At 45.3% G+C, this 14,527-nt stretch overlaps 1 protein-coding gene across 5 annotated transcripts in view; it reads left to right on the forward strand.

The window, feature by feature from the left end:
- Nucleotides 1–14,527, forward strand: part of LOC308481941 (disintegrin and metalloproteinase domain-containing protein 2-like) — a 43,683-nt gene that overhangs the window by 15,427 nt on the left and 13,729 nt on the right. For all 5 annotated transcript variants that reach the window (XM_081014788.1, XM_081014790.1, XM_081014789.1 and 2 more), the window contains exons 9-15: nt 2,403–2,569; nt 5,669–5,750; nt 6,295–6,434; nt 9,443–9,641; nt 11,365–11,454; nt 12,400–12,598; nt 14,418–14,526. In XM_081014788.1, the coding sequence (XP_080870914.1) occupies nt 2,403–2,569; nt 5,669–5,750; nt 6,295–6,434; nt 9,443–9,641; nt 11,365–11,454; nt 12,400–12,598; nt 14,418–14,526 (986 nt within the window). The remainder of the gene's footprint in view (nt 1–2,402; nt 2,570–5,668; nt 5,751–6,294; nt 6,435–9,442; nt 9,642–11,364; nt 11,455–12,399; nt 12,599–14,417; nt 14,527) is intronic.

Consider the following 14,527-nt stretch of genomic DNA (forward strand, 5'->3'; position numbering starts at 1 on the left):
CAACAGTCAAGAAGGCGGCTTCTGCATGTGTTGTAGAGGGAAGTGAGGGGCAGATGGGGCTCATCAACCTGGGAAGAAGGAAAACTCCAGTCCTAAACCTCTGCTGCCTTGTGGGATATCTTTGGAAGAAGAAAAGACTAAGGAATAAACCCTACACAAATCCGGAGCAGAGTCCCTAAGGCAGTTGGATGGCATCTTATACGCCTCCTTCGGGCAACACCTGCAGCCAAGCTGGTGCCAAATGCCTTGCTCTGCTTTCCTTTGCACCACATCAGTGAGGCCAAGAAGGGGATCTTGTCGTCTGGGCAGCCCAGGACCTCCAGACGCACTGCCCAAGCTTGTGTTCCAGGGAGGTCAGTTCAGTGCTGCTAGCACAGCGGTTTGACATCACCCCTGGAAGTGCACTCCATTGTCTCGAGACAGATGATGCCAACACACGGTTTAGCGCAGAGGTCTTCCAGCAATTCTCAGATCACAGCTCACATCTGTCCCAGCCAGCATGGCCAATGGTTTAAGAGATTGGCAGTTCAACAATGTCTGGAGGGCACCACACTGGCTACCCCTAACACTTCACACTAGTAGCAGTGAGGACGCGGGGGGCGCTGTGGGTTAAACCACTGAGCCTAGGGCTTGCCGATCTGAAGGTCAGTGGTTCGAATCCCCGCGACGGGGTGAGCTCCCGTTGCTCGGTCCCTGCTCCTGCCAACCTAGCAGTTCAAAAGCACATCAAAGTGCAAGTAGATAAATAGGTACTGCTCTGGCAGGAAGGTAAACGGCGTTTCTGTGCGCTGCTGTGGTTCACCAGAAGCAGCTTAGTCATGCTGGCCACATGACCTGGAAGCTGTACGCCGGCTCCCTTGGCCAATAAAGCAAGATGAGCACCGCAACCCCAGAGTCGTCTGCGACTGGACCTAATGGTCAGGGGTACCTTTACCCTTTACCTTCAGTAACAGTGAACCTTGGGTTCACACACTCCTTATTCCCCTCCGCTCTTCTGGCACAGCCATGAGAAGGACATCAGAAGCTACTTGCTTCCCATTTAAAACTAACTAGAGTTTCTTTTATGTCTGAACTGGGACCAGGGTGAGGTGGGGTGGAGGAACTCTGTTTAGTTAAAAGTACGGTTTGTTGAAACAAACCAGGATCAAACTTTGGTGTGGGATCTTGACTTGTTAACAAACCATAGTTCAAACTAACCAACCTCCGCAGTTCAGAAGTCTCTGGTTAGTTTAAAACCGTAAGTGGACACGCTAAAAGAGGAATGGGGAGGGGACAGCATTTGAGCCCAAGGATCTATATGTGCATGCAGTCTGAAAGTCTCATTATCATTCTCAAACCTTTACTGAGTGGCTGCCGAGACCATATAGCACCAGTCCTGAAAGACCTACATTGGCTCCCAGTACGTTTCTGAGCACAATTCAAAGTGTTGGTGCTGACCTTTAAAGCCCTAAACAGCCTTGGCCCAGTATACCTGAAGGAGCGTCTCCACCCCCATCGTTCAACCCAGACACTGAGGTCCACTGCTGAGGGCCTTCTGGCGGTTCCCTCACTGTGAGAAGCGAAGTTACAGGGAACCAGGCAGAGGGCCTTCTCAGTAGTGGCACCCACCCTGTGGAATGCCCTCCCATCAGATGCCAAGGAAATAAACAACTATCTGACTTTTAGAAGACATCTGAAGGCTGTCGGGAAGTTTTTAGTGTTTGAAGTTTTATTCTGTTTTTAATGTTCTGTTGAAAGCTGCCCTGAGTGGCTGGGGAAACCCAGCCAGATGGGCGGGGTAGAAATAATAATAATAGGCGTATGTACAAGATTCCAGTAGGGTTCAGTACAAAAAAATAAATAGATCACTCATCAGAAACTTGCATCTAACACTTACGTTACATGTAGTATAACATTCATGAATCCTTATTTCATGTTGCCGAAACTTGGCTGCTTTCTCCATCTTATCCCACCCCCACCCCCCAATCCTGAAGGCTTACATTTGTCTGAATGGCCACTCCCTACTAACAACCTACAGATTAATAAGATTAGATTGAATTATCTGAAACCAGGATGTGGGTGACTGATTCTATTTGTCACAGCAGTCACCACTCGCTGCCCACCATCGTCATGCACCCGGACAGTGTGTGTGTCGCAATGTGTGCACTGTGGTGCCCCCCCCCAGCTGTCTGGAGGCTGCCTCCCTGAGGCCACCCCCTCATTTGCCTCATGGGCACACCAGCCCTGAGCCCCTGGCTTCTTGCACGTGTAATGGCAAACTGGTGAGCCCTGGCACAAATTAGGACTAGGCTCTTACAATCACCCAAATCTTTATGATGAATTCGTCAAAAATTAAGTTGGAACCGCCGAACATGTATTTTGCTCTGCCTTTATTTGAGCTTGCATTCTTTCCATCTTTTCAGATGTTTTCTAGCCTTAATATTACAGTTGTTCTATCTTCTTTGGAGTTCTGGACAGACCACAATAAAATCTCAACAGCAGGAGAGCCCGATGTGTTACTACGAAAATTTCTACGTTGGAAAAATTCATATCTTGTTCTACGGCCTCATGATCTGGCGCTTTTGTTAGTGTAAGGAGATATATTTTCTCATTTAAAGCACTCTAATATTGCTATAGCATGCATACTCATCTACACTGAGAGATAGTGACTCACTAACATAGGTGCTTTCTCCCTGGGGCTCTGGGTGCCCAAGCACTCACAAGATTTCACCTATAGAGGCTGGGCACCCACAAAAAGCAGTGCCAGGCGCGTGGCCACCACGCCCCGTGGAAGAGAGAGTGCGGAGTTTGGGCGGAGGGTGGAAGAAAGAGTGGAGTTCGGGTGGGAGGGGTCCAGTCGCCTCACTGCTGGAGCTCATGCCCTGCACTACGACATCATGATGTGGGGCGTGCTGGGCACCCACAGTGTGGGGCCCGAGTCAGTGTTGTTGTTCTCTAACATTTCAGAGAGGCGTCTTTCTGGTGGGGATTGAGCCTGGAACCTTCTGCATGGAAAGCAGGCATTCCAGCCTTTACTGAAATACTTATTATAGAACATTGTGCCCTTCAACAATAGAGTAGGTAGCAAATATAAATAACATAGCCTTCCATTAAAATGCAGCGCTGTGCAAGCTAGGTACAGACAGATCAGTTTTAGTCCACTTCATATAGCCATTCTGCATGTGCTCACATTTTATATTTGTTGTTTGCACATTCCATGTGCAGAATTCCCACCACCACTGAAAAATCATCCCAAATGTAGTAGTTTTTTTAATAAAAAAAACAATTACATGGTGGTCTGAGGGATGACTCTACATGTTTTCTTTTGTTTAACAACTCAAGCAGCTGGAAAATGATAACTATGTTCTCCCTCCACTGTCAGTGGTAGAATGCCTCTGAATACACTTGGTGGGACTCACAAGTGAGAAGAGTGCTCTTGCGTTGAGATCCTGCTTGGCCTTTGGCCTGATCCAGCAGCCAGGCCGCATGTTGAAAAGGGGGCTGCAAAAGCATCTGGGAGTGTTATGGTGTATTGGCTCTCTAATGGGCTTCAGATGGGAAAAGCCCTGATGGCTGATGAGGGGGGTAACCTTTTTACTGTACTAATTTCCTACAACGGCTGTCATGTCACCATGCCTTGTTGCTGCCCCATTCCCTGCTTCGTGTGGCTAACACCTGTTTCACAAAGGAAACTGTGTTAATGTCAGCCCTCAGACCAGTTAGTGGAAATCCTGCCCACTTTCCTAGGAGCATGCCCTGTTGAGCTTAATGGGACCTACTGCTGGGCTTGGGGTAGTGCTATTGGGATCAAAGGATTTTCAGCCTTTTTGTGCAGTTATTGAAAAATATAGCATTGCAGGAGCACCAGCAGCTGGCCATAGAAAGTGAACCGACCTTTCCGTAGGTAAAGCTAAAATAAAAAGTGCCTATGATCAGTCACTGTGTTGTAGATAGCATACCAGAGTTAAACCAGAGAGACCTATTTCCAGATTCCTCTTCGGCCATGAAGCTCACTGAATAATCTTGGTCCATCATTCTGTACAGTGGTACCTCGGGTTAAGTACTTAATTTGTTCTGGAGGTCCGTTCTTAACCTGAAACTGTTCTTAACCTGAAGCACCACTTTAGCTAATGGGGCCTTCCGCTGCCACCGTGCCGCTGCTGCGCGATTTCTGTTCTCATCCTGAAGCAAAGTTCTTAACCCGAGGTACTATTTCTGGTCCTGGAGGAGACTCTTGAGAGTCCCATGGACTGCAAGAAGATCAAACCGATCCATTCTTAAGGAAATCAGGCCTAAGTGCTCACTGGAAGGACAGATCTTGAAGCTGAGACTCCAATACTTTGGCCACCTCATGAGAAGAGAAGACTCCCTGGAAAAGACCCTGATGTTGGGAAAGATGGAGGGCACAAGGAGAAGGGGATGACAGAGTACGAGATGGTGGGACAGTGTTCTCGAAGCTACCAGCATGAGTTTGACCAAACTGCGGGAGGCAGTGGAAGACAGGAGTGCCTGGCGTGCTCTGGTCCATGGGGTCACGAAGAGGTGGACACGACTAAATCATCAACAACAACAGATACATTGCTGCCATGCTGGTGGAACATTGTATGCAATGTGTGCTCAGCGCACCAACCCCTCTCGCTCTCCAGATAGCCGCCTGAAGCCTCTGGAGTGCGGCGGGAGATCCCGTCGCGCTCCGGAGGCTTCAGGTGGCTATCTTTTAAGCCTGGAGAGCGAGAGGGGTCGGTGCGCACTGACTCCTCTCACTCTCCAGGCTTCAGCAAAAGCAACGCGAAGCCAAGGAGCGTGGTGGGAGTGCTCCCACCGCGCTTCGGAGGCTTCACGTTGCTATCGCTGAAGCCAAGGAGCCTGCATTTGCTCCATAAGATGCACACACATTTCCCCTTAATTTTTGGAGGGGAAAACATGCGTCTTATAGAGCGAAAAATACGGTAGTTGAATCCAGCACAGTATTTATTTCGTGCCCTTCCTCACAAAGCATTATGTCACAGAGTTGCCTGAGTTCCTTGGATGAAGATGTGATGAAAAATGTCTACATATCAAATAATAGTTGTGCCATGTTAAATGCTCTTGATGTGGGGCAGCATAAGGAAGAGAAATCAACTGCATCTTTGGGCAGCTGTAGGATGTTATGTTCACATTATCGATGGATCCAAGGAAAAGGCAATTTAAGACAACTAAGAGAAAACACCAGCCGAAGGGTATGTGAGAGACAGAGACTTTGCCAACCTGGTGCCCTCTAGATGTTTTGGATTACAGTTTCTGTCATATCCAGCAATCTGTTGGCTGTGGCTGATGAGAGTTGTAATCCCAAACAACTGGACAGCACCAAGTTGGCAAAGCACCTGTCATAGATGCAAGACAGAAACTGCACAAGAAAATGGTGTCCTTCTCTTGCATGGGAAAGCATAGAAGCACAGCTCAGGGGCCCCTGCCAGAAAAAGTTTCCCTTCTACTGAAAGATTCCAGCAGATGTTAGAGCTAAATAGCAGATTGCTCACCTGGGATTGTGGGCAAATGATGGTGGAAGAGACCAGCTGTGGTAACAAGACCTGGGAAAGCTACTGTGTATGTAATGTTCTCCACAGTTTCTTGATTATGTGAAGACTTTGCCATTTCTTTTGAAGACACAGTCCCTTTAGCTACTCCACCATCTACTTTTGTGTTTTAGTTACAGGGAGAAACCTAATTATATAGGAGCAGGATTTATGGGGAAGCTGTGCCTCCGGAATTTTGATGCAGGAGTTGCTCTGGTACAGTATTGCTGAACTTTCTTGGCTAAAGTGTATATGTTGCCTGTCTTGGATTTAGGTATTGCAGGGGTAGGTAACCTGTGACCCTTCAAATTGAACATTCTCTGCAGACACACCCTTTAGGCTATGAACAGGGATGCCTATTCAACTTCCCTGTCTTTAGAGCAAAGCACAATATGATCTTAGGTTCTACAAAATGAACTTAAATCCAGTGGTACCTCAGGTTAAGAACTTAATTCATTCTGGAGGTCTGTTCTTAACCTAAAACTGTTCTTAACCTGAAGTACCACTTTAGCTAATGGGGCCTCCTGCTGCCACCGCGCCGCTGCTGCACGATTTCTGTTCTCATCCTGAAGCAAAGTTTTTAACCCGAGGTACTATTTCTGGGTTAGCAGAGTCTGTAATCTGAAGCGTCTGTAACCTGAGGTACCACTGTACTAAGATGCTCCTAAAATATGCTCCTAAGAGACTTGTTTGCATTTAGTCACCCATAATGGAGTGGAATAATCTGGTTCCTGATTCCAGTTTTCCCTCTTCCTTCTAGTATCAGAAGTCGATGAGCAAAGAGCCATTCTCCGTCATTCTGGCCCAATTGCTGGGCCTTAACCTGGGGATGGAATATGACAACGGCAAAGAGTGCAAGTGCCCAGGAGGTTTCGTCTGCATAATGAACACGGAAGCAGTGTATGTACTATGACTATTGCACTAAGCAGCTCATAGGTAGTCCTATAGTGTTAGGACTGGACATAAGCCTCTGCTTGCACTTTTGATAGTGGAAGGCAGCAGCAGAGCTCATCTCCTGTAGCCTTTTTAGACTTTACCAATTGGTTGGGTGAGCGTTGCTCCCGGACGGGAGGAAGGAAGTCAAATGACACCGAGGTTTGGTTCAGAGAAAGAGTTTATTCTGCTCTCCGGATAGCAGAAGGCACTGCGTGAATCGGTTCACAGCAAGCACAAAAGCAAGAGAAATTGCATACAGTATATATATCTTCCAGGCATCCTATCCCCCCTTCCCCAGGAATCCAGACACGTAAGCTTATACATGTAAGTTGACATCACAGATGTTCCTGTGCTCTTGACCATAAAAGGGTGTTTTTGTTCCTGTACTCCTTATCTTGGGGTAAGAAGGTCACCAACTCTAAGAGCACTCCTGGCGCCATTCCTGGGGGGCTGACAAGGTCTGTGCGTCATTGTGGTCAGGATGTAAGATAAGACCCAGATGTGTCATCCCTGCTCCACTTTGGAACTGGCAAGGCCATTCATTAGGCGTCACGGAATGATAAAGGAGAGAGCTTTTGTTTATACAGCTGTGTTCTTGTTATGCATTTGCTCAAGTGCTCAAGTTAATGGTTTTTAGCTAATGCACCCTTGGAGAAGGAAAAATGAAGATTTGGGGGCCTGTTTCAGACTGCCTGCACAGTCAGATTTTAGAGTTTGGAAACTCATTCCTTCACTCCTATCTCAGCACTGTACTGAGATTAGAGATAACAGAAATGGTGCCTACTCTTCTGCAGTTTACCATCAAAGACCAGGCACAGGCTTATCTCCTGTGGTTCGTCAACAATAACAACAACAACATTTATTTATATGCTGCCCATCTGACGCGGTTGCCCCAGTCACTCTGGGCAGCTCCCAACAAAAAATAGTAAAAGCACAATACAACACCACACACTAAAAACTTCCCCTCAACTTCTGGGACAAATTCAGAGGCCAGGAAAGCCTAATTATGCCTGTGGGTCTGATGTTCCCCACTTCTGCCATAAGGGGTGAAGTTCTGCTATAAAAAGGTAAAGGTACACCTGCCCGTGCGGGCCAGTCTTGACAGACTCTAGGGTTGTGCGCTCATCTCACTCTAGAGGCCGGGAGCCAGCGCTGTCCGCAGACACTTCCGGGTCACGTGGCCAGCGTGACAAGCTGCATCTGGCGAGCCAGCGCAGCACACGGAACGCCGTTTACCTTCCCGCTAGTAAGCGGTCCCTATTTATCTACTTGCACCCGGAGGTGCTTTCGAACTGCTAGGTTGGCAGGCGCTGGGACCGAGCGACGGGAGCGCACCCCGCCGCGGGGATTTGAACCGCCGACCTTTCGATCGGCAAGTCCTAGGCGCTGAGGCTTGTGCACTAGCAAACTTTGAAGAGCCAAAAATCTTCCACTGCTGTTTGGTATCTGCTGTTACCATTTTGTACCAAATGTAACTGGAAAAAATCCAGTACAGTGGTACCTCGGGTTAAGTACTTAATTCGTTCCGGAGGTCTGTTCTTAATCTGAAACTGTTCTTAACCTGAAGCACCACTTTAGCTAATGGGGCCTCCCGCTGCCGCCATGCCGCTGCCACACGATTTCTGTTCTCATCCTGAAGCAAAGCTCTTAACCCGAGGTACTATTTCTGGGTTAGCGGAGTCTGTAACCTGAAGCGTATGTAACCTGAAGCGTATGTAACCCAAGGTACCACTGAAAGTAGAAAGTGTAAAGCTTGTTTAATACTGGAGACCTATGCTATTTCTCCCCTCAAGATAATTGGAGGTGGTTTTAAAGAGGGATCATGCTGTGTTCACTCATTTCTCCTTTTGCCTCTAGACAGCAAGTTCTTTCAGGTCTTTTCTTTCAATAATTGCAAAACACCCACAACTTATATTTTAAATACATGGCTTCCCTCCAAGAATCATGGAAACTATACTTAGTGGTTGTGAAGTGTAGCTCTGTGAGAGGTATACTACAATTCCCAGATTAATTGGGGGAAGTCATGTGCTTTAAATCCATGGTGTGGATGTTGACCAGCTGAAAGTAGGACAAAATAAATGCACATTTTTAAAAACTGGATCTTACCTTTCATTGTTTTATAGTGATTCAGTATGATGCCTTGGAGCCGTGTCTGCAACTATGCAGACTGTAACAAAACTTCTTGAAAACTTCATAAAAATGTTAAAAGGTTTTTATTTGTTTGTTTTTTGGTGGAAAAAAATGTTGCTCAGGTCACCTTTCAGGTTTCAGAGACTGGCCTGGCCTCCTGCTGCACTCGGCAGCCCTCCATTCAGCATGCATAAGAAGGAAGGGGCTCTTGTTTTTAATTTTTTATTTAAAATGTGTGTTTTTTTTATAATATTTATTAAAGTTTCAAAGGGGGGGGGGAAGCACATTAGTAAAAAAAAATTAACAATGAAAAGGAAAAATACAAAGTAGAAAAAAGAAAAAACAGTTAAAAACAATTCCATCTTTTCCTCACTTCTTTTACGTTTACTTGTTTCCCGGACCTCCTCATACCTCCCTCTTTTGTATTCCAATTAAATTTGTTAATCCAACAATTCCTTTCCCTCCTTTTTAATCCTAATCTTTAATCTTGATATATTATAACTTTAAATTTTTTACATATTAAAAACCAATTTTTCCATATTCTTTTGTACCTGTACAGCTAGAAACCACTTAACTTCAATCCAACATCTTTCTAACATTCATTAATTTTGCAGTATTTCTGTAAATAGTCTTTAAATTTCTTCCAATATTCTTCCACCGACTCTTCTCCCTGGTCACGGATTCTGCCAGTCATTTCCGCCAATTCCATGTAGTCCATCATTTTCATCTGCCATTCCTCCAGTGTGGGTAGATCTTGTGTCTATTTTTTTATTTAAAATGTGTTGAGTCTGTATGCGTGCTTGCCATGTAATAATATCAGATTCATCTTAACTATGTTTCAGACTTTCAAGTGGAATTAAAGCTTTTAGCAGCTGCAGCATTGAAGACTTCCAATATTTCATTAAATTCAGAGGAGCCCACTGTCTCTCTAATCGGCCTAATTTAAAATTGTTTTATAAGAAGCGAAGTGCCAGAAGCAGAGCGCTTTGTGGGAATGGTGTTCTGGAAGCTGGAGAGAAGTGTGACTGCGGCTCTGAAGAGGTCAGTACCTCCTAAATGTTTTCTAGGTTTGTTCATTTGAATCTATGTCCTGCCCTGTTCCAGGGGTTTTGGGTTGATTATTTAAAATAAACAGAGAAGCAGACATTTAGAATAACTCCCACCTACCTCTGCCTGCCTTCCACTTTTGCTCTGGGAAGCCTCCAGGGCTGCTCAAACTCTCCTTTCGGAAAACTGGCAGTTGCGTGGCGAGTTCCCGCCTCCCCCCTCGGAAATAAAGACACGAGACACCAGAATTTTAGGTTAATGGGTCAAATTAGGCCACAACTTTATTGATTGCAGGAATTGAGCGGTATTGGTATTGGCTTAGGCATTGGTCCTATTGACTAACCGGCTTCAGCCTGCTTGCTTGAAGACCGGCAAGGGTTAACCACCAGTAGGGGGAGTCCTGCTGAGGCACGTCAACTAGGAGCTCGGGGGCGTGCCATAGGCCCACACCTCCATAGGCTTAGGACAAGGCGACGCCCCCCGGAATCCTTTACCAGACTACCCTTCGATTTGGGGGGAAGGTGATGGCGCTTCCTTTTCCTCCCTTTCATCTCCATAGCAATACCCCTACCCAATCAGCTGGAGCAAGGAAAGAGGGAGATCCTCCACAGCGCCGGCCCTAAATAGGGCGGGCCATGCCTCCCGGACCAGCCGATTGGCTGGCCTGGGAGATGACACGTCCAAGGATTCCCCCAGTATCGCGGGGGCTTTGAGCCAGCCCCCGCGTGCGTGGGGAGGGGCGTGAAGCCCGCAACCCCACCTGCTCTCCAGCTCGGAAGTGACTCTGCCTTAAACCAAGTGGCTCTCCAAGGTTTCAGGCAGTATTCTCTCCCAGTCCTACCTGGACATGATGGGGATTGAACCTGGGACCTTCTGCATTCAAAGCTGATGCTCTAGCACTGAGCTACAGTAAGGTTACCAGATTTTTTTTCCAATGAATCTGGGGACACTTTTCAACTTCAGTAGGAACGATAGGATTTTGTCAGGGGACTGATTTGTAAATCCGGGGACTGTCCCTGGGAAACGGGGACATCTGGTAACCTTAAGCTATGGCCCTTCTGGTTGTTTCTGCCTGCTCCTGATGTGTTTAAATTGGAAAAATACTTGTCGTATTCTCTTTTAGCACAGCTTTTGAAATTTAAAAACATCAACAACATGGTTATCAAATGAAAAACTATGTAGCAGTTATTTGAAAAGCAAACCAAAGCCAACAGGAGACCGTGTGTGTGTGTGTGTGTGTGAAGACCAGTTTACTGTCAGGAATTTAAAACTAACCCTATATCCAAACAACAGTACAAAAAGCTCATTGGCTTAGAGCCAGGTTAGTTTAGGGACCCATATATATCTGCCTAGGAATTAAATTTACCTTCGGGAATTGCCTCATGGGAATTGCTTTGTATATTAAAAATAGTATTATAATCAGGTTTATTTGAGTAAAATTTGAAGTCAACCTTTCCCTCTTGTCTTTTCCTGTCTTTTGAAATTCCTCTGTGTTAAAAAGCATAATGTAGCAGAAAAGATTTGGGCAGATTCCATGTATAAACCTTTACTTGCATTTATTTAATAAAATTTACACTCTGCTTGATTATAAAACAACAACCCTCAAAGCGGCTTACAAAAAAAGCTTTGGAGTTTCAGCTTTTACTTTCATATTTTTTTTCACTGTCTAAACTCTTTACTGACCCCAAATAAAAAGCTGTATGATTTTTGTTTTCAGGAATGTAAGTACAGTAAATGTTGTACTAGCTCATGTACATTTCTCCGTGGAGCAGTGTGCAGCAATGAATTGTGCTGTGAAAATTGTCAGGTAAGATGCTAAAGTACTCTCTTCACTGCCTTGGCCACACATTCACCTCACTTTGTTTGAATCGACATTACAACTTCCTCTGAATTTTATCTCCGCAACCTCTGTGTTGCAGCCAATGCTCATCCTACACAAAGCTGACCCATCAAAGTTAATGGACATGGCAAGTTTAGTTTGATTAATTTCAGTGGGTCTACTGTGAGTAGAACTTAGTTGGTTACAACCATTTGCAGCCTGATGTAAGATGCTAATTAACACTGAACTGCAGTTAGATCAAGGAAGAATTTCCTTTAAAGATGGAATGCCATTTTGAGGATTTCCATATCTACAATTAAATGCTGGTGTTGTTCAAGGGTAGGGAAAGAATCTCGGGATCTCAGCAACAATGTAAGCACTGACACAGGTGAGTGTGAAGGTTTACCAGAGTTCTGCAGACCATGTAGGAGAAATCCAAATCACAAAATGGAGACACGGTTTTATTGATTGCAAAGCAATGCACATGGCCACCAGGCTAATGCAGTTACTGATCAAAGACGGCTTACTGCACTCAGAATTATACCTTCAGTGGCAGCTCATCTAGCCTTCTGGCAGAAGAGACTCTTGTACCTTTTCTGCTCAGCCCAAAGCAGGACATCACTAATCTCTAGGGAAGAGGCAGGATATAAATAAATATATAATAAAATGGTACTACTACTGCTACTACTACCACTACTAATAATAATGGATCAGTAAGATAGTCCCACAGTCTATTTCCCATGGGATTCTTCATCAAAGCCTTGTTGCTCCCATTGCTCTGTCCCAGCTCCTGCCAAGCTAGCAGTTCGAAAGCACACCAGTGCAAGTAGATAAATAGGTACCGCTGCGGTGGGAATCCTCCTCAACCCTAGCTGTAGTCCTCCATGAAAAATGCTCTTGATACTTTCCTTCTTCCTTTTCCTTTTCACCTAGTTCAAGCCAAGAAACACAATCTGTAGAGCAGCTATAGATAGTGTCTGTGATTTCCCTGAGTACTGCAATGGCAGTTCAGCATCCTGCCCAAGCAATGTTTACGCCCAGAATGGCTATAGCTGTGCCTCTAATTCTGGCTACTGTTATGGTGGATCCTGTCAGTCGGCTGATCTACAGTGTCAGGATCTTTTTGGTGAAAGTAAGTGAGACAACTTGCTTTTTTGCTTCTTTTCAAAACAAAATGAAATATTTACCCTTAAAAACAACAAGCAAGCAAGCAAACAAACAGCTTCCTTCTGTAACCAAATTGTGTGTGCATGCCCACTCGCACCTATACCATGAGCTTTCCTCAGCTTTTATACCAGTTTGCCCGTCGAATGAGCCCTGGGTTTCTCTTGGACTCTCTGAGCAGAATTCAGCGTCACACGATTTAGATTGTTCCATCAACAATGCAAGCATTTCTGCTTGGCTGATGAAATCACCTCCCCACTCCTCCCCCCACGCCCTGTTTTGGGGGATCTCCTGACACACCTGCCCTTTCACCTGAGCTGGCTGGAGTGGGAAGCCCATGGCACTAGTTGTTATGTCTTCCACGTTTGCAACTACAGTGGTGCCTCGCAAGACGAAAAGAATCCATTCCGCGAGTCTCTTCGTCTTGCGGGTTTTTTCGTCTTGCGAAGCAAGCCCATTAGCAGTTTAGCGGATTAGTGCTACAGTATTAGCGGCTTAGCAGGCTTAGTGGATCAGCTGATAAGCGGCTTAACGATAAGCTGATAAGCGGCTTAAGGATCAGCTGATAAGCGGCTTAACGATAAGCTGATAAGCGGCTTAACGATCAGCTGATAAGCGGCTTAGCATCAGCTGTTAAGCGGCTTAGCCATCAGCTGATAAGCGGTTTAGCGGCTTGGGAAAAAGGGAAAAAGGAAAAAAAACCTGCAGGAACTCGCAAGACATTTTCGTCTTGCGAAGCAAGCACATAGGAAATTCGTTTTGCGAAGCACCTCCAAAACGGAAAACCCTTTCGTCTAGCGGGTTTTCCGTCTTGCGAGGCATTCGTCTTGCGGGGCACCACTGTATTGCCCAATGTGGCTGATTGCCAAGGCATGCTTCTTCTTCCTTGGTGCAGAAGATGGCCACCAGAATTCTGACTGGTATGACCAGGTTTATGCATTTTATGCCAACTTTAAAATCACTCTACTAGCTACCGTATTTTTCGCTCTATAAGACACACCAGACCACAAGACGCACCTAATTTTTGGAGGAGGGAAACAAGAAAAAAAATATTCTGAATCTCAGAAGCTAGAACAGCAAGAGGGATCGCTGCACAATGAAAGCTGCAAAGCCTGCATTCGCTCCATAAGACGCACACATATTTCCCCTTACTTTTTGGGAGGGAAAAAGTGAGTCTTATAGAGCAAAAAATACGGTACCTAACTACACTTAGGCACAAGCCAAAATGTTGTTAGTTACCATGCCAAACTGTTCAGTTAGGTTGTTTTGGTGAAGCCCTTCATCAAATGCCTTTATGAGGAATCCTGCTTCCTCTGAAGGCCTATCTAGTCAGGATTCTGTTCTCACCGTAGCCATTGAGATGCCAAAAGGAAGCCTACAAGTAGCTCTCCTGCTCCTTCTGCCTCTTTCTACAGGAGGTTATACTGTATATAGATCCGTCATAGCTAGTAGCTATTTATAGACCTACCATTCATAATTTTGCTAATCGCCTTCTAAATCCATCTAAGTTGGTGACCTTCACTACATGTTGCAGTGATCTCCATTGTTTACCTATGTGCTGCATGAAGAAAATATTTTAAATAACTAAATAATTCTGCTTCAGTGAAAACAAAGAGTCTTGCAGCACCTTCAAGGCTAACAAATTTATTATTTGCGGAGGCAAATCCAATATATCAGACTGATTTGTTTTTACACATACGAAAGTATCTGTTAAGAGCATTGCTAAAAGAAAACTATTAAATGTTTCATTTTAGTCCTTCTAATCAAAATCCTTTTAATATTTATAGAGTCAAAAAGTGCTCCGCAAGCATGTTATGAAGAAATTAATGGTGAGACAGATAGATTTGGACACTGTGGGATTGACATAAGAAAGGGATTTAAGACTTGTTCTTTGCGG

Source organism: Podarcis pityusensis (genome assembly GCF_964106645.2).
Source record: "Podarcis pityusensis genome assembly, chromosome: 7".
Lineage (NCBI taxonomy): Eukaryota > Metazoa > Chordata > Lepidosauria > Squamata > Lacertidae > Podarcis > Podarcis pityusensis.